This window comes from Tripterygium wilfordii, chromosome 20 (genome assembly GCF_013401445.1).
Source record: "Tripterygium wilfordii isolate XIE 37 chromosome 20, ASM1340144v1, whole genome shotgun sequence".
Taxonomy (NCBI): Eukaryota; Viridiplantae; Streptophyta; class Magnoliopsida; order Celastrales; family Celastraceae; genus Tripterygium; species Tripterygium wilfordii.
The window spans coordinates 11064567-11091808 of record NC_052251.1 but is presented as its reverse complement, the minus strand read 5'-3'; the positions used below and the strand labels follow the sequence as shown (position 1 = coordinate 11091808).

Genomic DNA, 27242 nt, shown 5'->3' with positions numbered 1-27242 from the left:
GGATGCATTCCATGCAACTCAAATTTATACCAAAGACGAGCTATTCCTACTTGTGGGTGTTATCTATGTGGGAGGGAGGAAGAAAATGTGGAGCATGTGTTGATGCATTGTTGTTCGGCAAGGGAGGTTTGGTCAAAAGTTTTGCCATCGGAATATAGGCAATGGGGATGTAGGCTAAAGTTTGTTGACTGGGCTGCTTGCATTTTAAATGATACAGTGCCCTCAGTGCAGGTTGTATTTGCGGTGTTTGCATGGTTCATATGGAATAAAAGAAATGAATTTATTTTTGAAGGCAAATGGATGGCATCTGAGGTGCTTATTAAAAGGGGTAATAGTTATATAGGGGATTATAGGCAAGCTTTGGAGTCACAGGAATTAAGAAGTGGAAATCATGCAGGTCCTTTGAATACTGCTTGGACTCGGCCTCCCAATGGGCTTCTCAAACTCAATGTTGATGGGGCTTGCTTCAAGGACAAAGGTGCCTCTGGTGTGGGTGGTGTCTTGCGTGATGATAGAGGACAAGTGAGGTTAGCTTTTTCTTGCTACCAAGAAGGTTTGCTCGACCCGGTGGCTGTGGAATCTCTTGCAGTGCTGGTTGGTCTGCAGGTGGCCAAAGAGCATGGTTTTCGTGAGTTTCAGCTTGAGTCCGACTCAGCAATAGTTTGTCGATCTCTTGCTGATCGTTCTTTTATCCGTGCTCCTGCTGGAGCGGTGCTTCAGTCGTGTCTTACTTTGATGGAGGATTTGTGTATTTCTTGTTGCGCTCATGTTTCCAGAAATTTGAATCAAGCTGCTCACCTCATGGCAAGAAACTCTTATTGTAATCTAGGTCTTAGAGTGTGGAGGGATGTACTGTCAGTTTGGGTTGTACCTGGACTGTAACTTCTCTTGTTTGGTTTTATAAAATCGTCTTTTACATCAAAAAAAAAAAAAAAAAAAAAAAAAAGACGGAGAAGATAGACTACTAAGTACTAAGCAAGCTTCATCTACAGCAATTAAGTGTAAGTTTGATTCTCCTCCTCCATTCTCAAAAATGCTGAAGAAGCGAGATGAGATTCTTTAGGACATTTAATTAATTACCCAAGAAGGCAAGAAGCTTGCTTGCATGCTTTATTCATTTTTTAAACTTTAAACAGAGGAAATGGAAGAGGCCACCACGTCTACATGTCTGAGAAGATCTGACCATCTATTTATTTATTTTATTTACACTTTATTTTTTGTCTAAGTCTAGTGATTCAGAGAACGACTAGTAGCTCAAATGACATGATGCTCATGCTCATGTGTGTGGTATATATATGGAGTTTGAGCCTCCCCATCTCTTCCCTCCCTGTATTAGAAATAAAATAAAAAAAATCTAGTGATCCATTTTGTCAAAATAGATGAAAATGATGTCTGTCGAAATTTCCATGTGATTTGATCGTAATGCTTCAAGGTAATCGGGCGGGCCTCGTCCATTAGGAGTAGCAGATCAGGCCTCGTGGCCCTTTAAGGGAATCGGGCCGCGTCCATAATATTGTACCACTCATTCTTGGATACAGTTGGGCTTCATGGCATCAGAGGAGGACCGAGGACATTCGAGAATCGAGAAACAAAAGCCTGGAAGAGAAAGAGGAGGCTCTCTTCTAATCTGTAATAACCAACGGAGTTGCAGAAATGCCGCTACTTGTCAACACGTCCCTCGCATGGGCACAGGTAATGGTATGTTTCTCTACCATCTCAGTCTCTTTCTTCGTTTATGGTTTCTTAATTCTTATCTTCTACCTGTAAATTGAAACATGATGTGGTGGCGGAAGGTGAAGCAACCAAGTGCCAGTGGAAGAGATGACCCATTCAAACACATGCGAAGAACAAGCCTAGGTTTGTGGAATTGCACTCAAAGAGGAGCAAGTGTTGTCGTCAAAGCTTGTTTCTTCAATCCCCGAGAGGAACCCTTGCTCAAAGAAGCTCTCAAGGTATTGCTTCTTATTTCTATTTCTATTTCTGTTTACAAATACTCATTTTGATTTGGGGATTTTTGGTTCAGGAAGGGATTGTCTTTTCCATGAATTATACTTGGAATCTAAGCACTTTATTTTATGTATTCCCAAACGGCCAAAGCCCATTCTTTGTTAATCACGGTTTTGGAAAAACTAATATTTTCTTGATTAAATTTGTGATTTTCAGTATTCCATATGTTCCTTACTTCCTTTTCATCATGTCTAGAAGAAGTAGATGTAATGAAGTAATGGTTTGTTCCTTTCATTCTGAAATATGAATGAAATCATTCGAGTTTGTACTCTTAAGAATAAACCATTGTGGTAAGGCCATGGATATCTATCCTCGGGGACCTTGAAGTCACTGCAGATGCCTTATTCACGGGACGTTGTTTTCTTTTTCGTTTTGATTCTTAATGAATAAGCAAAATAACTTCTGCTCGTCAACACTGTGACCCATACTTCTGACGATTATATTGGTACAAGTCATTTCACTTAAACAGATGACTTGAACTGTTATCCCACCTCACAAAATGAGAATTGAATTTCACTGAGAACTCCCCTTATATATTTAGAGAGGGGATAAATTTGATCCACTGTTTATTGATGTTTGCCTTTCCGCTTGGTGACCATTCTTCTTCAGAGTGCCCAAAGGAGATTCTTTTTCTTTTTTTTTTCATTTTCCCTATGGTGATGGTTGACATATGCACTTGGAGTTTCCTCGGACCTAAGTAAATAATCAAATGGTCGATAAAGTTGTGAAGCTAAATTATGTTCTGTAAACTCTTCTTATCGAAATCCAGACCATTTGAAGTTCATTCATAGGCGAAACATTGGTTAACAATCTTATGTTGTTAACTAAGGAGTTGATATACTTTTGTGTCTCGAAATTCTTTATGGCATATTGGCTTAGTAGATTGGAAACCAAGTGATGATCCTTCCATGGGCTTAATGATAGGTACTGTGCCTCTATGCCTTGTTGATGCTTCATGACTCTCGATTTGCCTTCTGTTTACATATTGTCTGTTGAACCAGTTAACTTCTACAATTGCATTTGTTGCATTAGGCTGTTGTGATAATTTAAATAGAAATGTCCGTCACAGTTTTGCTATGTCAAGTGCCTTGTAATCCTTTGCAGAGACCATCTAAGTTCTCATGTCACATGCATGTGGTTAACAATAATGCAGAAAACTATGTCAGTTCTCAAGCACTATCTGTGAGGCAGTTGATACCTAAGGAGAGGAATAAGTGTGTCCCCCCCCCCCCCCCATGGCAGTATGACTCGAGTTGAAATGTATTGTCATTCTTTGCAAATTGATATTCCTAGCAATTTGCTCTAGAAAACTATGTCAGTTCTGTTATCAGCTGGTTTTCTGTTTGATGAGCTTTTGTTTGAATATCAGCCATTTTGTCATATTTAATTTGAACTGATGAGTGATGGCAACGGGCTGCATTCTGCATTCCTTTTCCTGAACTATTCTATCATATTTGTTTAAACGAATCCTAATAATATGTTGCTGCTTTATAGGAGCCAGTTGCTTTCATGGGTGGGATTCTTGCAGGCCTCTTAAGGCTTGATTTAGATGAAGATCCACTAAAGGAGTGGGTAACGAGAACAGTGGAAGCTGCTGGAATCACAGATGAAGAAATTGATGTTGATGGGTCGAAAGCAGATGAAGAAGTCCCACAACAGATTGATATCGAGTGACCCGACCTGGATTACTGCCACTGGTGTACAATAAACGTGTATTGACACATGATTATATTTGATAAAAGCAAATCTAAAGGCACGTCTTTTCTGGGATGATGCAGGACTGTAATTCATCTACGGCTCAATACAGTTCTAATCCCAATCGTGGATCCTTGTTCAAGTTTGTAAATTAAGTTATCATTTATTAATACATTACTATATGCTGTACCTGGAGACTACTACTACCAAGCGGCAGTAAGTTTGCCTTCATCAGTGTATTGTTTGGAGTTTGGAGTCTCGAGTCTCGAACTGTGCTGTTTCATCCCGAAGCAAGAGAAAGCAATCAACACGGGCACAGAAAGCCCATTAAATGCTCCAAAAAAAGCCCATTGATTGATGGCCCGTTCTACTCAAAAGTCAATCTTTTAGCCCGTTTACGCCAATATTATCATATGGTTCAGTCCAGTGAGATTGTACCTCCTAAGAGAACTAAAGAAGAAATGGAAGAAGAGGGAGACGAGATGTCGTTGATGAAGAAATTGGGGTTATACGGAGGGGAAGTGAGGTTGGTGGACGAAGGGGAGGATTCGGCGGCCGAAGAGATGATGCTGCTGTGGGGACTTCAACAGCCAGCTCTCTCCAAACCCAACGCCTTCGTCTCCCAGTCGTCTCTCCATCTCTCCCTCGACGCCTGTGGCCATTCTCTTTCTATTCTCCAATCCCCTTCTTCTCTGGTTGCTTTCTTTATTTCTTCTCTTAATTGTTTATCGCCCCCCCCCCCCCCAACTGTCTCTCTCACTTTCCTTCTTCTTCTTTTTTTTTTTCTCTCTCTCTCTCTCTCTATTATTCTTGTACTGCAGAGCACTCCTGGGGTCACTGGTTCAGTGATGTGGGACAGCGGTGTTGTCTTAGCCAAGTTTCTTGAGCATGCTGTGGACTCTGGCTTGCTTCTCCTCCAGGGAAAGAAGGTTGTTGAGTTGGGTTCTGGCTGTGGCTTAGTCGGGTACTCGCTTGTCATATTAACTCTCCAACTTTTCTCCCTTTTTTTTGTCCTACTGTATCATCATTGATCAAAGTCCATGTCTTTTAGCGTATTTTGTCTGTGTCTGTGTTTGCAGCTGCGTTGCTACCCTTTTGGGTGCCAAAGTTTTCCTCACTGATTTGCCCGATAGACTGAGGCTGCTGAAGAAGAACATTGAAGCTAATTTAAGGCATGTAGACCTGCGTGGTTCTGCCTTAGCTAAGGAGCTCACATGGGGAGATGTCCCTGACCCTGAACTCGTCCAACCTTTACCTCATTATGGTATCATTCTATTCCTTACTCCAATGCTGCTACTGCTCTTTCAATTTTGTGCAGCAATAGAATAATGATGCAGTATTGAACTTACAGAATAAAGGACTTATTGATAGTATTGGACCTCTCAATTAAGGACAACAATGGCTTGCCAAGGTTATGTTTGAATAGTGAAATGGGATGAAGGAATGTAAATGTTGAGTGGGAGAGAAACCTCCCTTCCATTATTGCATGAATCAAGTCACGTGGACCTTAGGCTGGCATACATTTTGGACCTTCAAAATTGTTTTCCTTTTGAGTTTAGTAAATGGAATTGTACACTTCAGACCTTACTGGTTGGTTTGGTAATGACCTGATTATCTGTGGTCCCCAGGATTTGCAAAGGAATTTAGCTTGAGCTTCTAACTAATCCTGAAAATTGCTATAATTTCTGAACCAAAGATTTGATAAGTGAAGGAATACATCCATCTGAACCATGGATGTATTCCTTAAAGCTCATAAGTTTAACTGTAAAATGAAGTTCCAAAATATAAGAATACAAAATTTAAACTTATTTTTCAATCAGAACATCTCATGATTCTTGTTGGCTTTGGATGCTCCATGTCTCTTCCTTATCTAGTTTTAGCGTTTGGGAATTGTTGTCTAATTTTTTGCCAACAGAGAGTCATCATCATCTGATGAATTTTTCCTGTATGCACGTGTTGGGAAAGTTGTTTTTCCTACTTTTTGATAAGTGGAATGCACAACTTTATAAGCAAATGGGGGCTTTGGACTGAATACTATTTAAGCTGTTAATGCTTGTAAAACTTGATCAATTGCTAGCAAGCTTCTGCTCATTCTCACCTGTGGCCAGGGACTGCTTGATTTTTCCTTTCATTTCGTAACAGATAGGTATATTTTTCAAATTTTAGCTTTTCATACTTGGTTTAGCCAGGATTATTTTTTCACTAGTTGGTTTCTTCCTATGCTTCTTTAGTGCTGGGTTCAGATGTGATCTATAGTGAAGGAGCTGTTGTTGAGTTGTTGGAAACACTACAGCAACTCTCTGGATCAGAAACAACTATTTTTCTTGCTGGAGAGCTCCGAAATGGTAAGAATATTTCTCTCTCCATGTCTGTCTTTTTCAAACATATTGTCATTTCCACTAAACCTCTTCCCTCGGCAGATTCTGTCCTCGAGTATTTTTTAGAAGCTGCGATGAAGGACTTTGTGGTTGGGCGTGTGGGTCAGAAACAGTGGCATCCAGACTATTGCAGTCGTCGAGTTGTGATGTATGTCATGGTGAGGAAGTGAGGGAAAGAAATTGAAGTAAGCTTCATATTAAACAAAGAGAAAAGGAAAAGGAAATTGAAGTCTTTTCATGAATGATGAAAGCTCCCCCGGCAGCTGAAGTCCCTGTTGGTGGGTGTGGGCGTAGTTAGTGCATTAGCCTGTTGCAACACAAGAAGATGAGAATCATTATTTTTGTACTATGCAAAATCACCAAGGGGAGATAGAAGCTGGGACATTTTCTCCGATTTAAGTGCTGCTCAATTACGGCCCTTGAGCAAACCCTTTGACAAAATCTTGCAACAACTAGTTGAAAGTGTTATATGTTCTTCATTTTTTTATTTCTTTTTTCGTCTCCTCCTTTGCTATATTATCTTCCTTGTTGAAGCTAAGCCTGTGTAAAGTATCCAAATCACCCACACTCATGACGCAACATTCACGAATTGCATTCAGTTCCTAAAGCTTGAAACTTTTAATTATGATTGATTGATACTCCTATAAAATAAAATATTATGAGAGTGATATGTTGTATATGTATCCACTTGATTATGAACTACCCAGGTTTCGTCCGGTTTTCTCTCATTGAAAGCTGTTCAACGCACGGCACCACCACCGTTTTCATCAAGTTTTCTCTCATTGATCGGTTTTCCTCTTTGTATGATCGCGTATCAGTTCGGCAATGCATGCAGCAATCACTTTTTTCACAAGCATTTTCATGGACATCGTTGTTGTCTTGTTAGATTAATTACTTGACATGTGGTACCAGCTCAATTAAATTTTCATTAATCTAAAACCATAATGTTTGGGATCTCTCTCTGATGCCCTTTTGTTTATCCCTGCACCTAACACCTTGACCTTGGTAATAGTAAGGTAGAAGTGCTGACGTGGCTTTCCCAATCCTGCCGAGATTATATGGTTTAACTGCAAGCAATAATACGCAAGCATGGTATGTTTCTTAATTTCTCAACTAGTACAAAATACTTAGCTGAACTACCCCCATACATTTGAGATGTACATGTTATTAGGTGAGGAAGGTGAGACATTCTTCACCCAAAATGCTCATCCTTTGAAGACACAAAAGCAATCTCAAAGTCAGCTTCTTTGCACATAAATAAAAAGAGATTAGGAAAAAAAAGGGATTGCCAAGTGCCAACACTTACAAATCATTCAACTAGCTGAAATACAAGTATGGCAAATCGCCAGAAAATCCATCCAGTAGCGGTTGTGGAAGCGCCACCACCAACAGCACCTTGGCCACCACCAGGCCCAGCAACATCTCATAAAGTCTGTCCAAGCCATGCTTATCACCGACAACCTTCAGCGATTGTTAATAATCCAGACATAACTCAGTCAAACCCGCCAAAGACGAGAAGTAGGTGCTGCAAATGCATATGTTGGACAATTAGCCTTCTCTTCCTCCTTCTAGTCTTTCTTGCAGCTGCAGTTGGCATTCTTTACCTTGTCTTCAAGCCAAAACTTCCAACGTACTCCGTTGACAGGCTAAGAATAAGCAATTTAAGGCTCAATTATGACATGACCTTATATGCAACACTGGGTGTGAAAATCACAGCCAATAATCCGAACAAGAAAATCGGAATCTACTATGAGGAAGGAGGGCACTTGAGCGTATGGTACACAACTGCAAAGCTTTGCAAAGGGGCATTACCAATATTTTACCAAGGTCACCAGAATGTTACAAAGCTTGACGTAATCTTAACTGGTCAAACGCAGTCTGGAAGCCCTTTGCTGAGAGCATTGCAAAAGCAACAGCAGACTGGGCAAATTCCATTGAACTTAAAAGTTGATGCACCAGTGGCAATCAAGCTTGGGAAGTTGAAGCTGAGGAGGGTGAGAATACTGGGGGAGTGCATGTTGGTGGTGGATAGCATGGCTGCAAATAATAAAGTTAGTATTAAAGCTAGCAATTGTAGGTTTAAGCTGAAGCTGTAAATTTAAGGTCTTTCAGAATTCCCAATGTCCCTTCTCGTTCTATCTACCGTTTCCCCACTTTGTGTGTTGTTATCTTCTGATCCCATTTGTAGGGAGGAAATACTGAGTTTTCTCCAACATTAATTCATAGTTGCCAAGGCTTGTTTCTAGTGGTCCCGCAAACTGGATTCCTAAGGCTCTTTCTTTCTTTCTTTCTTTCTTTATCCCCTATCTCTCAATTGAGAACCATGGTACCAGGAGAGAAAAAATTGAATTCCCCCATGCTGATGACTAATCATCACACCTAATCAGTCAGTCAGAACAGTTCACATTTGTCAATGTCAAAGGGATCTGGAGACTTTTGGCTATTCAACCTTGGTGGGATGAATATCAAGTTAAGAAGCTTTCCTCCATCACTTTGCATATGTTCATAACAGATATGGTTGGAAGGTTGGTTAGAGGAAGAGTGGCTAAAGACACTCGATTAGTCAGCCTTTATGTTAGGAATTTAGTAGGTTATTTCCAAAAAAAGATCTTTCTACAAGTTCCCCATTAGGAAATATAGTATATTAGAATTAGGAATTATAGTCTTGTTAGGTTTTGGAAGATGAATTTGATAATGGAATATTGAGAATTTTGATTTGCATGAGGGCTGTGGCCTTAGTGTGTGTCTCTCTCTCTCCTCTTCTTTCATTCTACCTGCCACATTCACAGGTACTGTTCAAAGCACCCAAACTACTACTTTTCTTCTCTTCTACTTACAAGTTACAACTTTCTTCCAACACTATTCCCTTGCATTCCCCTTCAATCTCCATATCCTTTCCTTTCGCACAAGGAATCTTCAAACAATTTAAATGTCCTTCCCGTCACTGTTTTCCAGTAAGCTAAAACTTCCATTGCAGCAACTGTTTTGCTTTAACCCTTCCTACACCTTAAATTCTTGTATGTCAGATTTTCCAAACCATTCCTCCATTAGAAATTATAATGAGATCAGTGATGAGTGAACACTTGAAGAAACAAAGAAATGAATATGTGTTCAGTGTAACTAACAGAATCGATCAGAACATAAAAACATGACCGAATTGGGCCTAGTTACTCTTAGGGACGAGTGGAAGAAGAGGGAGATTCTTGAACAAGTAAAAGGAGCCAATGACTTCAAAAGAATTGAATAAGGAGCCGTAGGAGGTGGCAAATACCAAGCGCTTGTTTCACTCTCTAAAAATGTACAACTGGCTATTTAAGAAATTGACGTTGAGGTAAAAACAACATTTAATCAGCATTGGAGATTATGTTAACTGACCTGCTCATCAAAAATATGTCTAGCTGATGCGTTTTGATGTCATGCATGGCTAATCACCAGTTAAAGCACGTGGTCTATGCTCAATGGTATACAAGGACATCCCTGTCTGTGAAATTGTTCTCACGAATGCCCTATTTGCTGTCAAAGTTGGAGCGTACCAGTAATCGGCAGTCCCATAAACGATTTTGTTCTTCAGGGCCAGCTTTCTCGTAGTCCGGAGACCTATTATGCGCTCTGAAGGAGCATCAGGTAAAATACTGTTCCAATAGATCTTTATGAGTAGAGAACATTACAAATATGATCCACAATATAGATACAAAATGAAGTGCAAAAATCAGCAAGCAGAACATTCAGGCAGAAATCAAATCATGCTGTTCATTGCTAGCCGATCCACCACTAGGCAAGAGCCAAACAATCCATCTCAACCTCATTTCCTATGCCAAAACCAACAACTTAAGTATCGTAGATAAACGACACTCAGGAATTCAGCTAATTGCTTCACTCACTACATCATGCCAATGCCAAGGTTCAAGAATTAATGTTTAATTTGGGAAATGAAGAGTATTTGCAAGAGAGAGAGAGAGGAGCCCTACACATCCTATCAATTTCAAATGTCACCTTTTAGCCGTTCATATGCCAAAACAAGAAACAATAGAAACATATGTAATCCTCCCAAGAATTCAGATAGGACAATCCAGAATGAGTATAATGAAAAATTATTTTTCTCATGAATACTGGGAGAGGGGTATTATTGCTTAAAAAATTTGTTCGAGTGTTTCCCGAATTCTGTGAAATTCTTTCTTTTCTATACATCCAAAATAATAAGAAAGTACTGTCATATGTGGCATACGTATAGAGAGATGTAGAGAGAGTTATTACTAATTGAATTATGCCATTATATTTTTAACAAGCCAGCATTGTTTACAGCACAAATTAAGCTCCCTAATCCATATAATGAATAGAGGCACAAGGAACATGAAAGGATTTAAGCAAAATGATTTAAAAGTAAATTTTGCAGATTAAGTTAGTATTTAAACAACCTCCATCATTCTGTCGTTCAAATTTAACTAGTCAGAATATTTTCAATCAGACTAAATGGTTCAAGAATTAAATAAATAAAAATTTGGAAAACTCACATGATTTGTTGCAATAAATAATTGGCCCTCAGCTTTTCGTTCGGACCTCCACACATTGACAGCAACTCCTTGAATTCTGAAAGCACACTTTCACAAATCATACCCATCCTTCCAGAAACCACATTTCCCAAATCCAGGTGTGTAGGATGCTGAATTGCAGATTTCGCCTGAAAAGAGATTGATACATTTCCAAATGAATTTGGATATTAAGATACACAAACTTTCATTAACATATTGAGAATGAAATGCCCTAAAAGTAACATAAGCATCAGCTTGTGAACGAATAAGAGGATGTGCCTACGCAAAGACTGTTACTTCCTGGATATATCAACACACTCGGGTATCGTATCCCTCAGGTCTCTACATTAAGGAAGGGTATGTCAAACAAATCATTTCAATTAGATGTATAGCTTCACTATTCATAATGAGCATATTCCTATTAGTCGTAGAAGATAATGATAAAAATGTTGTTGCTTCCATACTACACTAGAAGAGGAAAAAAATAGTCCAAGGAGAAAAAGTCGATCTATTAAGGTTCAACTTCAAAACTAATGTCCAAGTGCAACATAAATTGGGAATAGCAAGAGGTTAGCACAGATTTCCTATTCCACATCATAGTGCTTCACGCATTCTGGAATTAGACAAAGTATCTTATGGTTTCTTTTGATGGCTTAAGAAGGTGGCAGAAGAAATCTTCCATGGAAGTAAATTGGAGGCCTAAGTTACCCGCAAGAATCTCTTTTTGAAGCGCACAACTTAATGTCACTACATGAACTAAGATGCAAAGAAGGTTGTATGTCCTACATGAACCAAGATGTCAAGAAGCTTTTTCAACATCACAATAAAAAAAACAAAACTTGACCTGGGTGTTGCCTTTGAACCGCTGCCTCAAGTCCTAGTTCTTTGATGCTATTAAAGAGGAAATTAAGGAGGATGTTAAGGAGGATATTAAGGAGGATATCAAGGAACATGTTAAGGAGGATATCAAGGAGGATATCAAGGAGAATATATTATTGATTCCATTACCTTAAATGCATGCATAAATTAGGCAATGTTTCTAGTTGTTTGCCATTGTTTAGGCTTGACTTAGTGCTTTCTTCTCCTATATATATCACTAACATAGATGTAAATGAACATACAATTTTCTCAACACCATACACAATTCTCTTTCTCTGTTTTCTTTACATGGTATCGGAGCTTAGGCTTTCACCCTTCCTGTAAAACAACATCAACTGCAAATCATTATTCCACCTTGCCTCCACACTCATGGCAAAGACCGACAACAATGACCCAGAAAAATCTGAGATAACCAAGATGCAAAACCATTGGCACGATGATCCAAGTGATCCTCTCTATCTTCACCACTCGGACCAACCTGGTCTTATCCTGGTGACCCAATCGCTGAATCAAGAGAACTATCCTCTTTGGAGTCATGCCATGCTCATGGCCCTTATTGCCAAGAACAAAGACGGTTTCATCGATGGAACCGTGACCAAACCTGTCACAGGATCCACGGCAGAGGTAAAGCAATGGACTCGTTGTGATCTTCTTGTCAAAGGATGGATCCTCAACACAGTAACCCCTGCAATCGGACAAAGCGTCATGTACAATGATAGTGCTCTTGCCGTCTGGAATGAACTAAAGGAACTACTCTCTACCACCAACAGTGTGTACCTTTTTCACATTGAGCGGGAAATCCATGATTGCTTGCAAGGCAACATGACCATTGGTGAATACTACACCAAGCTCAAAAGTCTCTGGGACAAACGAGATGCACTTTGTCCTCTACCACCTTGTAGTGGGGATATTGCCAAGACTCTACATCAATACCAACAGACACAACGTACCATCAAGTTCCTTATGGGACTCAATGAGGTTTATGCAGCAGCACGTGGTCAAATTCTTCTCATGGATCCACTACCTCCTGCTAACAAAGTGTTCTCTCTTGTCAATCAAGACGAAAAACAACGAGTCATCTCCTCACAAGGTCTGGGTAAAGCACCAGAGGCAGCAGCTTTCACCGCTAGAGAAAGGTTCAATCATACAGGGAAAGCTCCTTTGTCCCACCTCTCCACTATCCGTTGCCATCGTTGCCACCTTACTGGTCACTCCACTGAAAACTGTCGGGCACACTTAAAATGTGACTACTGCGGACACAAAGGTCACACAATCGATATTTGCCGCAAGCTTAAGAGGGCCAACTCTCACGGTGATAAGAGTAATCATTTGAACACAAACTCTCATTCTCGTTCAAAGGCTTATCATGTAAGTTTTCAACCAGACAATACTGATAGCACACCACCTTCCTACAACCTCACGGCAGATCAATATCATGATCTCCTTGCTCTTATTGATCAAAACAAAGTAGGAAACATGGCTAGTCAAGTGAATGCGGCAACTACAATGAGCAACGTTTCAGGTAACACAGTTTGTGCAAACTCTCTTATTCCACATAAGGAATGGATTTTTGATACAGGTGCTACAGATCACATGGTCTGCTCATCCACTCTTATGACCACCAAGACACCAATTCGTAATCGTCATGTATACCTGCCCAATCATGCCATTGCTCCCATAACACATATGGGCACCATACGGTTTTCTGATAATCTTGTGCTCTATAATGTTTTATGTGTTCCATCATTCCGATTAAACTTAATTTCAGTAGCCAAATTAGCCAAAACATCCCTATGTTCTGCAATTTTTACTGATGTGTCTTGCATTGTTCAGGACCAACGATCGGGGGAGATGATTGGGATGGGAACTGAGCGCAATGGGCTTTATTACTTGGACGTTGCGAGGATATCTGGGTGTTATTCCGCCTCAACAATTACACCTTCCAACTCATCCCATTTATGGCACCAACGTTTAGGTCATTTATCTAACAAAAGCCTACGGGCCATATCTTTGTCTACCAAAAATATCCATTTTTGTTCAGTTGATGATTGTGCCATTTGTCCTCTTGCCAAACAAACTCGTAACTCTTTTCCATTGAGTTCTATTACTACGAAAGTTCCATTTGAATTAATTCATGTTGACATTTGGGGAGGATACCATATCCAATCACTCAATGGGGCAAAATACTTTCTTACAATTGTTGATGATTTTTCTCGTTGTACTTGGATTTATCTATTACATAGCAAATCCGATGCACGTGGATCTCTTCTTTCCTTCATAAACTATGTTGAAACACAGTTTTCTACTCGCGTCAAAGTCATTAGGAGTGACAATGGCCCTGAATTCTCCATGCATGATTTCTACTCTGAAAAAGGGATTATGCATCAAACCACTTGTGTTTCCACCCCACAACAGAATGGAGTAGCCGAACGCAAGCACCGTCACCTTCTAAATGTTGCCCGCTCCTTACTTTTTCAAGCCAACCTTCCTAAATTTTTTTGGGGAGATTCCATCCTTACCGCTGCTTATCTCATCAATCGTACTCCCACTCCTGTTCTTAAAGGTAAAACTCCATACGAAATTCTCTTTCACAAAACACCTTCTTATGCACATTTACGTGTGTTTGGTTGTTTGTGTTTTGCCTCCACCCACCATACTCGTCCTACTAAATTTGATGCCCGTTCTATCCGTTGCCTATTCCTTGGATACCCATATGGTACCAAGGGATACCGCGTTTCCAATCTCGAAACTGGTCAAATATTCATCTCTCGGGACGTTGTTTTTCATGAACAATTATTTCCCTACACTACTTCCGCTGCCACTCTTTCCCCTCCCCCCAATTCCACGTTGTTTCCCACTCCAATGGTCTCTATTGACCCATTACCGACACCTGCACCGAGTGCCATGCCCATTCCTTCAGACACACCTAACATTCCACCAAACACATCATTCCATAGTGACACCACTACCACACTTGACCCCATTATGTCTCCGCCACACCCTAATCCCACCTCCACACCCGCACCTCGGCTACGCCGCACAACCCATGCTCCCAGTTATCTTCAACACTACCATGTGGAGGTTTCATTGCCCACTCGGGATCCACCGTCATCGCCTCCATCATTGGCTGGACATACAGGTACTTCTCACCCTTTATCTCATGTTATATCCTATGATAACTTGTCTCCTTCCCACAGGGCCTTTGCCACATCCATCTCAGCCATCAAAACACCCACCACCTTTTCCCAAGCTGTCAAGGACCCCCAATGGCGCCATGCTATGGACCAAGAGCTTCAGGCTCTCCAAGAAAATGGTACGTGGTCCCTCCAACCACTGCCACCGCACAAGAAACCTGTTGGCTGCAAATGGGTTTACAAAATCAAATTCAATCCTGATGGCACGGTTGAACGTTACAAGGCACGGTTGGTTGCCAAAGGTTACAGTCAGATTGAAGGTTTTGATTACAGGGAGACTTTTGCCCCAGTTGCCAAGCTTGTTACCGTCCGTCTCCTGCTTGCCGTGGCTGCCACCCAACATTGGCATCTTCGTCAGCTTGACGTCAATAACGCGTTTCTCCATGGCGATCTTGAGGAAGAAGTATATATGTCCCTACCTCAGGGTTTCGGACGAAAGGGGGAGACTCGTGTATGCAAGTTGCACAAATCTCTGTACGGGCTCAAACAAGCCTCTCGCCAATGGTTCATAAAATTGTCTACAGCACTCAAACTTGCTGGTTTTCATCAATCTAAGTCGGACTATTCACTCTTCATCCGAACCCGAGGTAGCATCTTCACTGCACTTCTTGTTTATGTTGATGATGTCATCCTCACAGGGAATAGTCTGCAAGACATTGAGGAAGTTACAAATGGTCTCATGAGACAATTTAAGTTGAAGGATCTCGGTGAGTTGAAATATTTCTTGGGTATAGAGATTGCACGTTCTAGCAAGGGGATTGCTATTTCACAACGTAAATATGCCCTTGAAATACTGGAGGATGCAGGCTACCTTGCTGCTAGGTCAGTCAACACTCCTATGGAACAAAATTTATCCCTCAACAAGACTGATGGAGAGTGCATCAGTGATCCTTTTTCTTATCGAAGACTTGTTGGAAGGTTGATATACTTGACACTTACTCGCCCAGACTTAGTGTATGCTGTCCATATTCTTAGCCAATACATGGATAAGCCCCGTACTCCACATCTGGAAGCAGCTTACCGAGTATTGCGGTACATCAAGCAAGCCCCCGGACAAGGTATTTTATTCTCTGCCACTAGTCCGATACAGCTGAATGCTTTTTGCGATGCGGATTGGGCTAGATGTCGAGACACACGTCGTTCCACCACAGGATATTGCATGTTCCTCGGACAATCACTGATCTCTTGGAAAACTAAGAAACAAAACACAGTGTCCCGCTCAAGCGCGGAAGCAGAGTATCGTTCCATGGCTTCGGCATGTTGTGAAATAACTTGGTTAAAGTACATTCTATGTGATCTTGGAATCAAGCATCCACAACCAGCTAGGTTGTATTGTGACAATCAAGCAGCATTACATATAGCGTCAAATCCAGTATTTCACGAACGAACGAAACACATAGAGATTGACTGTCATCTTGTAAGAGAAAAAATTCAGGCCGGTTTACTCAAGACATTTCACATCTCAACCTCGAAGCAACCGGCAGACATTTTCACGAAGGCTGTAGGTGTCCCACAATTTTACATCTTACTTAGCAAGTTGGGCATAGTCAACATCTATTCCAACTTGAGGGGGAGTATTAAAGAGGAAATTAAGGAGGATGTTAAGGAGGATATTAAGGAGGATATCAAGGAACATGTTAAGGAGGATATCAAGGAGGATATCAAGGAGAATATATTATTGATTCCATTACCTTAAATGCATGCATAAATTAGGCAATGTTTCTAGTTGTTTGCCATTGTTTAGGCTTGACTTAGTGCTTTCTTCTCCTATATATATCACTAACATAGATGTAAATGAACATACAATTTTCTCAACACCATACACAATTCTCTTTCTCTGTTTTCTTTACAGATGCAGCCAAAAGCTTCTCTGCACAACCATTAGTTCATAACTGAGCGATTTCTCTCGGCCACTACTGGAAAACTTACCCTTTGAGAATGGGCCTTTAACAAACCCAGTTTGGAAAATGGGCCTTTTGTAGTCTGGGCTAAAAAAACGTAAAATTATCGCTTCCCCTCGGACTCCACCATAGTATAAAAACAGTAAAAACTAGCGAAAGCTGAGAAACTTTGGCCGAAGTTGCGATCTTTCAGGTGCGTAACACATAAATCTCGTTCTTTCTTGTTCTTTCCAATATTCGGAAACCCTAGAACTATATCGTATATTGAGATTCACCGGTCAATTTGAGTCGTTATCTGTTCATCTGTGGGTGTTTAGGTGAAAGGCAATGGCGACGGAAGAGGAGTCCATAGAACAAGCTGCGGTCGCGCGAAGAGAGAGGCTGAGAGCACTCAGAGCTGCTCAGGAGCTCCTTCACACTCCCGATGAAGTCGACCCCAGCTCCAATATTGATGGTGATGCTAATGATGGTACCCGCGACTCGTGCGTACTTCTTCATCTTTGTCTTCTTTTACTTTTGTTGCTTGACTATTATGATTATCAAGTGTAATTTTGGGAACATAAAATTGAAGATTAAAGTTGATGAGTTTGATAAAGAAATGACTTTTTATCACTTTATTAGGCATTGAATTGTACTATAACTCCCTTTTAAGCAGTAATCCAAGCATGAAATTTCGGAATTATGTTCCTCAAGATAAGGAGCTTCAGGAAGCTAAGCTTGCTGCCCCTGTCCTTCCAAAGTTTGAGGACCCTGTTGCTGCTGCTCCTCCTCCTGATAACAAAGAGGTTCCTCCCGTTATTTTTTTCTTATTTTTTGGGGTTGATTTTCTTCTTTTTTTTCCACTATACCGTGTTTTTTGTTTTTTGCGATTTCTGAATTTTGAGTCAATCTTCTAGGATCCATTCCTCAACATTGCTCCAAAGAAACCCAACTGGGACCTGCGGAGGGATGTCCAAAAGAAGCTTGACAAGCTGGAGAGACGCACCCAGAAGGCTATGTTTAAGCTGATGGGTAAGTATTTTTTGTTTTTCGCTCTGTGAGTAAGAGTATGCTCTCCACTTGTTGCACGATGACTGAGTTTCGTATTTGCTTTGTCTTCCATCGCAGGGCTTGGCTATCATAAATTCTTTGGCTTTTATACAAATTACAATTTTTAAACAACCTTTTATACCTTGATATGTCAATTTTTTTTTGCAAATTTAACTCTCAGATTTTGTGGTATTTCAGCGGAACTGTGACTAGAATAATCAAATGAATTTGGTCTTCTATTTAACCTTTTTACCATGTTATGTGAGCTTTGAGAAGTATCCTTTTGTACTACAATTGTGTTGCAAGTTCTGATGTGTATTTGTGACTTTTTAATACTCTCTGAAGTTCTCAGTGGCCGTTTGTGCTCTCATTTTCAAATCTTTGGTTTCCAAGTAGTGATATATCTAACACTCACTCTGTTAAGTCATGACATTGATTCTAATTGACAAACTGGGTTTGTCCTGCCCGAGGGGTGTTAGGAAGGTTAACCTGTCTAGTCCAATGCATTATTCAGCATCAGTATTAAACTCTCGGAGATTTACGAGCACATGTATTGTAAAGTTTGATAAGATTTAGCTTCATAGTCTGCCCTTGAGTGCACTGGCTCTTTCCTCTCCTGTAGAGGTTCTTACATAGAGAGAGATTGTGTTTGTATGGTTGTATCGTTGATTATCTCCATGTTTTGACTGTATCTGGAAATGACATAATACATTTGCTTTCAGAAAGCATCAAAACTTATGCTATTTATGAAAAGGACCTCTTAAATTTCCGCAAATCATGGTCGCAATAAAAAAATGAAAAACATGGAATCCCTTATTTGTTGAAGATCATAGTTTCTCTTTTCATACCTTATAGTTAGATGTGCTATACTAGTGTTAGAAGTTATTAGTTTATTAACTTGTATGGATTCGTCATTTACAGAGCAACAAGAGAAGGAGAAGCAGTTGGCTGAGGATGTTACCAATGGAGAGGAAGATTAGAAATTACATGACCAAAGATATGTTGACGAGGCATTTTAGTTTGTCATCCACTGACTGGGAGTTGCAGATTGTCACCCAGCAAAATATGAAAAAGCTAATGTAAAGCACTGATATGCAGCTTGTGCCGTGGCTTGGTGGTCCACGTATGGAAATTCTTGGAAGATTGGCAGCTTACTCTTTTCTGCTTGTATGGCCTAAGATATTATGTTTCTAGAAGTTGATATTTCAGTGATTTGGTTAACAACTTCTATTATGAGGCAAGCTGTGTAGTGTACTCTCATATTTTGGCAATGCTCGTTACTTGGAACATGGAGAACCTAACGCGAGGATATTATGTCATGGATTGTCTACTCGCATATTTTAGCTTTGTAGTTTCTGGGTGCGATGGTTTAGATGCTAACGCTTCACATGGACAAATATGGTGTTACTTTGAATAATGGACCAAACCAGATTGTGAAGCTCTAGCAGAATTGGAGAGGATGATAAGGAGTTCGGCATAGAGCCACCTATAAGTTTTAAACGAAACTGTGGTTCTTGCAAATTTATTTGCAGATCAAACTCCAATGGCTATCAGCAACCTTCTGCATAACACAGCAGACTGATATGCACGGAATCTCCCTAATTCCAATGATAAAGTGCACACGAAAGAACAAAGTTCTCTATTCAAACGGCATCAATCTCAAACTACTTTAATTTCGAACCACAAAAGGGCATACAGAAATTTATACATGTTTTACAAGAAACAGAGACTTGTATGAGTATCTATGGCTTGTCTTGCAATTTGCAAATCTCATCAAGTAGAGGGGGGAGGGGAGAATCAAATACAAAGGAAATGGAAACTAATAGAAACAGCTAAACTTGACCTTTGGTGCACACAGCTGAAGAAACTCACTTGGTATCAGCTGGCCGTTCCATATTGTGATTGGCCATCCAACTGTAAAAATGATACACATGTTGCCTTTATCTCCTGTCACCTGCAACTTGGTTGGTGCCAGTTTGCCCCCTGCTCAAGTTCTCCTCATACCAACAGGAATGCACAGAAGGAAGTTGGTATTCATCTGGTTTCAGAGCCAATGCAAAGTCTGGCAAAGTCGGTGCTGTCTCCATTATTCTGTAGGCAACAGTACCGGTACACCAAATTATTGAAATCTTACTGAACCTATAATTTATTTAAAACTTAAAGCATGCGAATTACTGTTTCTTTGTTAAAACAATTACCTTTCATAAGAATATAAATCACGGTTTATTCGCACCTTGCTCGAAGTATCCTTTGGAATTTTCTCAGAAAGATACTTCATGGTACCCCAAAGAGGTGGATTTCTACTCAAAAACCACAAATGAGGATTAGGTAGTCACTAAACGAACAAAGTCTGCTAATCTATCTTAATATGTTTCTCTTCTTAAACATAAGGAAAAGCAAAAGCACGACTAACATAGTTGCGTTGCAACAAGAAAAAAATTTCGCATATTATTTAATCCCACCCTAAATGCAAATAAGCACTTAAATGATCAACTGCAAAGATTCACAAGAAAAATACACCTTATAAATACCAATAACCATTTTCTCATCATGTGCAAGCAAGTAGAAAGACCCATGACTTGATTATCGAATCAATTGAAAGTTCTAGCTTATATTGATTGTAGTGGGTAATAATAATGATTTCTATCATTATCATAAACAAGTCAAAACTAAAAATTGTAGTATTTCACGGAGAGCACACTTTTATGATGAACATATACTTTTACAGTTAGAAAAGGGAAACAAGCCTTGCTCATGCAAAAGCAATGATATTCAGAGTGTTCAGTGTTCTAGATGTGTTTCTCATGCTACGTACTCTTTGCTGTTCATGAGAGAAATGACAAAGACTTTCCATCCCCGAACAAAACTTATGTCCCTTTTTAGAAGACAACTCTTTTTCGTTAAACACACATCCTAAAAGCTTATGCTGATAGGAAGAGCGACTATTTTTCTTTTATATATTACTTCAACAAATCCAAAACCAAAGGTCTTCAGTTGATTACCTAGAAAGTGGTGCAGCTGCATTAAATGCCTCACTTGCCCTCTTACTTTCTTTAAAATACTCATCTGCTGCTTGCAGGGCAGCTACGGCCATTCCATGAGACTTCTCTGTGTTCCCCTCATCAAGGATCAGGCCGTGGTAATAATATGCTGTAGCCTTACAGAAGACCCAACAAGATAAGACAGAATCGATTAGAACTTGATTGAATAAACACAAAATTCAACAATGGCTTATAAGATTCAATAAAATGCTGGAGAAAGAAATCAACATCGGTCCACTAGGCCGATTGACATAACCATTTGTAAGGTGAGAGGAGGTTGAATTGAATGCACAAGAGATCAGTTTGATTTTGCATAATAACCATGCCAGAAAGTGGGTGGACAATAAAAAAGGAATGTGAAAATTAAAGAACATTTTAAATACCTTCGCTTCTACAAATTTCCACTTTATGAAGAGCCTATGCTTTTCTCCCCAACCATTAGCTAACCGAAGATTCATAATGTTATCTTGAGCCTGCCAAGTAAATAGTACAAGAAAAAAAAAAACAACTATTTTTTCAGGCTCAGGATTCCACCCTTTCATTTAACTAGAAAATAAGAATACATCATCTATAGATTCAAGAAATCCTTCTACACAAGGTGATCACATGATAGAATGTAACCAAAATGAATCCCTCTATATAGAAGGAATGAAGTCATCCTTCTCTCAAGTGTTTAAAGCTTTCAACATAATAAATCCATGTAAAAACTTTTGGCTTCATAGTAGTAGTTTATATAAAGAACAAAATTGTACTTTGTAACTGAACAATATCAAGTGCGAGCAAATGAAACAAAGATAAAGCAAATCAGAAGTATTTATTAATGAGGATACATGGAAAATTCATGACAATATTGCAACAGTTAAACGAAATCCATGAACTTCAGTCCAAAAGTGACATATGATTCAGCATTCATACCTGCTGCCAGTATTTTACCATCTCACATGCAAGTCTGCGCTTCACAGCTAGAGTAGCCTTGGCACTATCAATTGCCATTCCAAGTTGAATATCAACACCCTGCATTGGACCGCAGAGTGGACATTAGACTTAAAAGAAACAGAGAAGTCATTTTAATAAATTTATTTTTCCAAAGTAAATTTAATTGAGTCCCTCTACGAGGAAAAGATCAAAAGAACATGCATCAACTTCTAAATTCTAGAGAGTCAAAGCAGACAAAACTATGGCCATGAATGTATAACTGACAGAAAGAAGTCATCCATTAACAAAAGAAAGAGAAAGGGATATGATGAGATATCACAAGCAAGACCCTGTGAGTTTCAAAAGGATGTGCATCAGTCAAAGAGAATTGGACGTGCAAGGAGGGGAGCAGGTAGACAGAAAATTTTTGGAATAACTGTCATTTACAAACAGATCTAATAAAATCAAAGAAAGACATCAGAGTTTGAACATAATACAGGAAAACACAAAACATATTGTAATATCACTTTCTTAATAAAAAAAAATTTGTACCAGGCTGATGTAAACCAGAGATTACACAGAACCTCTAGTTCCTCCAATTACTGATACACATGGGTTAGTTACTCCTAAAAGGGCATTATCATCATTGTCAAACATTCATCCGATACAGGATAATGCCTCAACAAAAAAATAAAATTAAGCACAGAAGGAACTAAAGTAAGAAATTTCAGAATGTAAACGACAGGAAAACTATTAAATACGAGCATAACATTCCCCTTATAACTTTTTGATTATTTACATTCTATGAGAATAACCGTAACCAACTGATTACCCATGTAAGTTTTATCCTAGTTATTCTGTAATCCTAAACTGTGCCTAATGAAGCTTTTGCTTTCCCTCGAAATAAAATTAAAAAAAAAAAAAGCTCACCAGGCACACATAAGCCAAGGAAAAAATTGATACCCAAGACTCAACCAAATGCTAAAGGTATAATAAAAGTTAACACAAGCATAGGAACCAAAACAACCCTCTAAAGATCATGTTCCAAGCTATTTTCCATCTCTGTCGTCCAAATATCCATTTCTGTTGTCAATGAGAGTAATTTTCCTCTGTGCAGTAAGAATGCTAGAGGTACTGAAATTATCACTTTTATTATGAGTACCACGAAAAATGTAATCATTTACCTTGTATTGTTGACGTAATTGGACATTAAAACACAATAAATAATCGGATGGTCAGAAGCAAAAAAGGATAATTTTAAGTTGATAACACAATTGAAGAAGGTTTCTGATATGCCAAATCACATGAACTTGTACCGCCATTTTCCTCCCAATTTAAAAGGAAATGTCATGTAATACAAGACTCCAAGGCCATACCTGTTCTAGATTGTTTGGAGTCTTGGAGATATGCTTAACTATATGAAAAGTGATTAACTACCCCCTCTGAGGCAAATGGCAACAAGACCTCACTCCCTGGTGAATGCTCTCTTTTTCCTCAATTTGGTATTCACAGAAAGTCCCAGATCTGTGCCTAAGACTCAATTTCAGATTGTACAGAAAGTGAAACAGATCAAAATAATTTCTACTTGTTTTAAACCACACTTGTCAAAGGCTAGCCAAATCTTTCCATGATCATCAGAAATGATGGACAAAGAAAGGTTGTCCATCTTTATCAGATATCTTAAATGGTCTTAGACCATTTATATGTTTGAACTAATACAGACCATTCATCATTAGATCAACTAAATCTGGTTTTCAAATACCTCGCCTAATGCTTGCAAGCAAAGTGCTCGGAGAACTCCCTCTGCTAAGTCTATTGGTAAGCTTCTCCTACAACCGAAGCAAAATTATGCATAAGAAAAACCTTGAAAATCATGAAGACAATCATAATGAATTTATTTTGGAGCAATTTTTTCATCTATTTAAACCTGACTTCAGTAGGTAGTTGTGGAAGGACCTGTCGAACAGCACAATCCAGGTATCCTGCGGCCCTTAAGAGAATATCAATGCAAGCACGCCTGTTCTCTGCAGATGAAAAGATAAAATAATGCCCCTTTAGTAAGAAAAGTACGAGCAACAGTTCCCATGTAATGCATCAAACATTGAGAAAGAAGCAACCTACAAACTCGCCAAGACAAACTACCAAATACATCATAAGCTCAATTCGCGTGACCTGCATATTGATTATATCTTTGCATTTTTAAACAGGATAAATTACCCTACCAACTCATCAATAACTTAGTCATACCTAAAGATTATCGCAGTAATCTTCACCAAACTAACAAAAAGGTTTCCTAAAGCATTGAAGACTATTTCTCTAATCACTGCACATCCTTTCTCAAGCTTTCAAACAGTTATGAATCATTTTAAAATAAACCAAATAATTACATGATCCCTTCATGCTTTGATTGCATACATATTAAGCAGTACAGATTATTCAATCAGTAATTGTCAACTTTTGTGTGTGGCTCAGCACATTTATCAACTATTTCTTCATCTTTGAGATATGCGAGAAGCCAAGAACTACCTCGTAATAACAATTAACAAGCAGCAGCATGCATAAACAAGAAGCAGCATGCATAAAAGACAAGAAACAGAGTTTTTTCACAGTTTTTTTCATTGTTCATCTTGCGTATCAGTCATTTCTGTCTTCAGTTGAAACTTGCTTACTATGCCTTTTTGGCAAAAGCTCATTTGATTTTGAAATTCAACTTTAAAATGCAAAATGTAAATACATTTGTGTACTCTTATATGAATTCTGTTTGAAAGACGAGCAGGCCAATTGTGCTATTCAACAGGCATGATCTGTTGAACAAACCTACCTTCTGACACTTTTGGCTGATAACCATCAGCAGATGATCTTGGAAGAAGCAATAAGTTTGCCTGTGATAGTGAGAGCATTGCCATCAAATGCAGAACAGACAATACCTCATACCATGCATTAGGCATGGATGTTTCCTGAAATATTATTATCAAACCATCAAGTCATCAAACAGGACGAGACAATCATAAACCATAAAACAAGGTAATGACTAAACAATTGATAAACTATCCAAGGCTCTTACCTCTGCATCATCCTCCTGATTTACCCAAACAAATTGTACCCTGTATTGTAGTTGGCTTCCATCTTTAACTAATCCCAACAGGACTGGCAAGTAATCTTCGAGAGCCTGATGAAGATCAGAGAGTGTCGAACCTCCTGTAGGCAACAATGTATCATATATCGTGTAATAGAACCCAACAAATCACAGAAAGCGTCAAGCTTTGCTACAACAAACCATGCTGTGTTGCTGTTCTTCTCCTTGTTCTGGTAACAGTTGGTGCTTCTTGGCCCGCCATTACGACTATATGTGTTCTAAGAGCAGAGAGTCGTTCCAATATACTCTTAGACAAGTGGTCACCCAGTGACAGGAAGAAATCAACTGGTTTAGGAATCCGAAAACCAGGTACATAGACAGAAACTTCTCCGATGTTTCCAGGCCGCCTTCGATTTACACCAGACTCCTTTGGGGTAGACACCAGACACCCCATGTCCTAAAACTTAATGTATCTGCAAATCCAGGTGGAAAGAAAAAGGTGAATCCGCTGCAAAAAATTAAGCTTTCCTGTTATTTCAATATCTCACTCGTCAAACTGTAATACCCCAAGAAGAGGAAGCTGGTAGACTCCCATGAATAAGAAGTGGATCAAAAGATGATTCGCATATTGAGGTTGGAAGAATGTATACAAAATTCACAGAAAGGGGAGTATTAGTCATAAGCAGGCCATAAAGAGAAGAAATTAAATGCCCCCAACCAAAAAAGCATAAGTAGGTTACTCACGTGAAGCATCAAATATCAGCCCCTTGAACCTCCAAAAAAAAAAAAAATATATATATATATATATATATAAATAAATGGGAGTAATTTATTGATGAACCATATCATCGAAAAGAAAATAAATCTCTCTCTATTAATTTCTCTCAAAAGTCTGACTATTCACATCTTCACTCATTCAAAAAAGTCTCAAATTTTTTTTTCTTTCAAAAAGAAATACCTCTACGTCGTCCCCTATCAAAAGGATCACTGGAGGCTCAAAACATTTAATTTCTGCACCAAATCTTGAAAAGGGGAATGCGAGGTCTGAGGAGAGGGATGAGTAAGTGAACATAAATTCACAGAATGAAATTAATTATAAACCAAAATAGCGACAAATTGAACAGGATTAGGATTATGAGTAAGGCATATAATAGTAAAATGGCGCAGAAACATAAAAGAAAAATTGCGAAGTAAAGCAAAGCTATATTCTTTCCTTTGTCCATCTCCAAAACGTTATGAAAGAAAAACCCGAATATGTGGATTGCAAAATTGCATAAAGAGGACGAAATGCGAATTAATGAAGAACATCATCGGGAAATAGTGAGTTTTGACTAATGAGTGCTAAGAAAGCATAAATGACTCCAAAAGTCATTAAAAGAAGGGGGGGAAAACACTGTATCAATTGAACCCAAATCAACTCGTCTCCAAGCTAAAAGGTTTTTCTGATCAAAGTCTGAAGAACCAACTTGTCCTGTTCGGGGCACACATTGAAGAGATAGAAATTGAGAAGTGCTTACCATGGAAACTCGTATGACTGAAGTGAAGTCAAAATTGAGATGAGGCGCAGACAAAAAATAGAAAGAGCAGAGAAAAACCTAGAGAATGCGTGATTGAGATCAGAAATACGGCAATCCGAATTAGAAATTAGGAATAATAATTCTGGACATACAGGCCCAGGGTAGACGAAACCATGAAAGTGGTTTATATATATAGTTGCAGATTATAACCCAGTTAACTTATTAAAAACTAAACTTTAGTTAGTTAAAAATAACTAATTACAGAGAGCGTTAAACTGGCGCCTAATAAAGTTAATGCTCTTGCCGCCGGACATCAATTATTGTACGCCACTTGACTTCAATTTACTTGATTGTTACTTGTATTAATTTGTTTGTTTTGGTTCCTTGTCATCTTTTTCCGTCCAAAAAAACGAACAGTCAGTAATAGTGGATGAAAAAGTTAAAACTTCCTTATAGTCGGAGGAGAGGACGTGATTGTACTTCAAAAAGAGCAAAAAAAAAAAGAGAAGACATGATTAATGTAATTGTATACAGATATATATATATATATAAAAATTGATATTCCTTCTACGTTCAAAGTAAAGAATAGTAAGACAACCACCGTGTCTGAGTGTGGGAATAAAGTTATATAGATCCTGTATTCCTGTTTCACTTTGTACGTGACTCGCATGCCCACATGAAATCAGCATCCTTTAGCTATATATGAATATGAGCTCTAGAACTTGAGGAGAAAGATGAGCAGACCCCTTGACTTTAGCACACCAATGAGCAACAACATATATACATGAGCCCAAATGTTACTGCCTGTTTGGCACAGCATAAATGGAAGTGGAGCCAGCGGATCCACTGGCGCAAAAGAAGCTCCCTCAGTGGAAATTCCGCTGTAGCTTTTTGTTTTTTTTTTAATTTTTAAAGTATGGGTCCCACACTTTTATATAAAGTATTATTATTTAATGATTTAAATATAAATTAAAAAATACAATAAATGTAAGTTAAATTAATTTGATTAATTAAAAAAATACTTCAAATTAATTTTAAATATTAATTTAATTAATCAAATATAATTTACATTTAAAATTAA

The 27242-nt window shown here is 38.9% G+C and overlaps 6 protein-coding genes and 1 long non-coding RNA gene across 13 annotated transcripts; 5 read left to right on the top strand and 2 right to left on the bottom strand.

Moving 5' to 3' along the window:
* The first annotated feature begins 1540 nt into the window (after nucleotides 1-1540).
* Nucleotides 1541-3879, top strand: LOC119987387 (UPF0426 protein At1g28150, chloroplastic). Of its 4 annotated transcripts, none has more exons than XM_038832279.1 (3): nucleotides 1541-1698; nucleotides 1794-1952; nucleotides 3502-3879. In XM_038832279.1, exons 1-3 carry the CDS (start codon nucleotides 1654-1656, stop codon nucleotides 3679-3681), a joined length of 384 nt encoding a protein of 127 aa, XP_038688207.1. In that variant the 5' UTR covers nucleotides 1541-1653; the 3' UTR covers nucleotides 3682-3879. The 4 variants fall into 4 exon arrangements, with proteins under 4 accessions (XP_038688207.1, XP_038688208.1, XP_038688209.1 ...); XM_038832280.1 differs by having other exon boundaries at nucleotides 1548-1692; XM_038832281.1 differs by having other exon boundaries at nucleotides 1558-1698; nucleotides 1800-1952.
* Nucleotides 3880-3960: 81 nt separating this feature from the next.
* LOC119987386 (protein N-lysine methyltransferase METTL21A) lies at nucleotides 3961-6744 on the top strand. The gene is made up of 5 exons (XM_038832278.1): nucleotides 3961-4397; nucleotides 4524-4666; nucleotides 4782-4966; nucleotides 5934-6047; nucleotides 6123-6744. Exons 1-5 carry the CDS (start codon nucleotides 4116-4118, stop codon nucleotides 6248-6250), a joined length of 852 nt encoding a protein of 283 aa, XP_038688206.1. The 5' UTR covers nucleotides 3961-4115; the 3' UTR covers nucleotides 6251-6744.
* Nucleotides 6745-7146: 402 nt separating this feature from the next.
* Nucleotides 7147-9448, top strand: LOC119986774 (NDR1/HIN1-like protein 6). Its single transcript, XM_038831456.1, has one exon. The coding sequence runs from the start codon at nucleotides 7415-7417 to the stop codon at nucleotides 8174-8176; it is 762 nt and encodes a 253-aa protein (XP_038687384.1). The 5' UTR covers nucleotides 7147-7414; the 3' UTR covers nucleotides 8177-9448.
* Nucleotides 9449-9728: 280 nt separating this feature from the next.
* LOC119986775 lies at nucleotides 9729-11501 on the bottom strand. Its single transcript, XR_005465340.1, has 3 exons — nucleotides 11454-11501; nucleotides 10592-10758; nucleotides 9729-9889 (listed from the first exon to the last, which is right to left on the bottom strand). It is a non-coding gene; the product is annotated as an uncharacterized LOC119986775 (long non-coding RNA).
* A 787-nt stretch (nucleotides 11502-12288) lies between these two features.
* Nucleotides 12289-14175, top strand: LOC119987390. Its single transcript, XM_038832286.1, has 2 exons — nucleotides 12289-13010; nucleotides 13322-14175. Exons 1-2 carry the CDS (start codon nucleotides 12311-12313, stop codon nucleotides 13357-13359), a joined length of 738 nt encoding a protein of 245 aa, XP_038688214.1. The 5' UTR covers nucleotides 12289-12310; the 3' UTR covers nucleotides 13360-14175.
* A 2447-nt stretch (nucleotides 14176-16622) lies between these two features.
* Nucleotides 16623-18933, top strand: LOC119987224 (coiled-coil domain-containing protein 12). 2 transcript variants are annotated; one of them, XM_038832078.1, is made up of 5 exons: nucleotides 16623-16776; nucleotides 16901-17065; nucleotides 17239-17368; nucleotides 17480-17594; nucleotides 18534-18933. In XM_038832078.1, exons 2-5 carry the CDS (start codon nucleotides 16911-16913, stop codon nucleotides 18590-18592), a joined length of 459 nt encoding a protein of 152 aa, XP_038688006.1. In that variant the 5' UTR covers nucleotides 16623-16776; nucleotides 16901-16910; the 3' UTR covers nucleotides 18593-18933. The 2 variants fall into 2 exon arrangements, with proteins under 2 accessions (XP_038688006.1, XP_038688007.1); XM_038832079.1 differs by lacking the exon at nucleotides 16623-16776 and having other exon boundaries at nucleotides 16783-17065.
* A 287-nt stretch (nucleotides 18934-19220) lies between these two features.
* On the bottom strand, nucleotides 19221-26335 carry LOC119987223. 3 transcript variants are annotated; one of them, XM_038832075.1, is made up of 12 exons: nucleotides 26162-26335; nucleotides 25603-25688; nucleotides 24846-25117; nucleotides 24633-24766; nucleotides 24390-24525; nucleotides 23496-23592; nucleotides 23331-23397; nucleotides 21569-21667; nucleotides 21037-21126; nucleotides 20615-20769; nucleotides 19811-19912; nucleotides 19221-19703 (listed from the first exon to the last, which is right to left on the bottom strand). In XM_038832075.1, exons 3-12 carry the CDS (start codon nucleotides 25096-25098, stop codon nucleotides 19553-19555), a joined length of 1284 nt encoding a protein of 427 aa, XP_038688003.1. In that variant the 5' UTR covers nucleotides 25099-25117; nucleotides 25603-25688; nucleotides 26162-26335; the 3' UTR covers nucleotides 19221-19552. The 3 variants fall into 3 exon arrangements, with proteins under 3 accessions (XP_038688003.1, XP_038688002.1, XP_038688004.1); XM_038832074.1 differs by lacking the exon at nucleotides 25603-25688; XM_038832076.1 differs by lacking the exons at nucleotides 25603-25688; nucleotides 26162-26335 and adding an exon at nucleotides 25210-25359.
* Between the last annotated feature and the right edge of the window lie 907 nt (nucleotides 26336-27242).

Excerpts from the sequence above, each read along its gene's own strand:
- LOC119987387 (XM_038832279.1), top strand. The coding sequence starts at position 1,654 with ATGCCGCTACTTGTCAACACGTCCCTCGCATGGGCACAGGTAATG. Across the intron at positions 1,699-1,793 it reads TCGCATGGGCACAGGTAATG|GTGAAGCAACCAAGTGCCAG; the intron begins GTATGTTTCTCT and ends TGGTGGCGGAAG. Across the intron at positions 1,953-3,501 it reads TGCTCAAAGAAGCTCTCAAG|GAGCCAGTTGCTTTCATGGG; the intron begins GTATTGCTTCTT and ends GCTGCTTTATAG.
- LOC119987386 (XM_038832278.1), top strand. The coding sequence starts at position 4,116 with ATGGTTCAGTCCAGTGAGATTGTACCTCCTAAGAGAACTAAAGAAGAA. Across the intron at positions 4,398-4,523 it reads TCCAATCCCCTTCTTCTCTG|AGCACTCCTGGGGTCACTGG; the intron begins GTTGCTTTCTTT and ends CTTGTACTGCAG. Across the intron at positions 4,967-5,933 it reads CCAACCTTTACCTCATTATG|TGCTGGGTTCAGATGTGATC; the intron begins GTATCATTCTAT and ends ATGCTTCTTTAG.
- LOC119986774 (XM_038831456.1), top strand. The coding sequence starts at position 7,415 with ATGGCAAATCGCCAGAAAATCCATCCAGTAGCGGTTGTGGAAGCGCCA.
- LOC119987390 (XM_038832286.1), top strand. The coding sequence starts at position 12,311 with ATGACCATTGGTGAATACTACACCAAGCTCAAAAGTCTCTGGGACAAA. Across the intron at positions 13,011-13,321 it reads TACAATGAGCAACGTTTCAG|GACCAACGATCGGGGGAGAT; the intron begins GTAACACAGTTT and ends TGCATTGTTCAG.
- LOC119987224 (XM_038832078.1), top strand. The coding sequence starts at position 16,911 with ATGGCGACGGAAGAGGAGTCCATAGAACAAGCTGCGGTCGCGCGAAGA. Across the intron at positions 17,369-17,479 it reads CTCCTCCTGATAACAAAGAG|GATCCATTCCTCAACATTGC; the intron begins GTTCCTCCCGTT and ends TCAATCTTCTAG. Across the intron at positions 17,595-18,533 it reads GGCTATGTTTAAGCTGATGG|AGCAACAAGAGAAGGAGAAG; the intron begins GTAAGTATTTTT and ends CGTCATTTACAG.
- LOC119987223 (XM_038832075.1), bottom strand. The coding sequence starts at position 25,098 with ATGGGGTGTCTGGTGTCTACCCCAAAGGAGTCTGGTGTAAATCGAAGG. Across the intron at positions 23,398-23,495 it reads CAACTACCTACTGAAGTCAG|GAGAAGCTTACCAATAGACT; the intron begins GTTTAAATAGAT and ends CTTCGGTTGTAG. Across the intron at positions 19,913-20,614 it reads GCAGCTGCACCACTTTCTAG|AAATCCACCTCTTTGGGGTA; the intron begins GTAATCAACTGA and ends GTTTTTGAGTAG.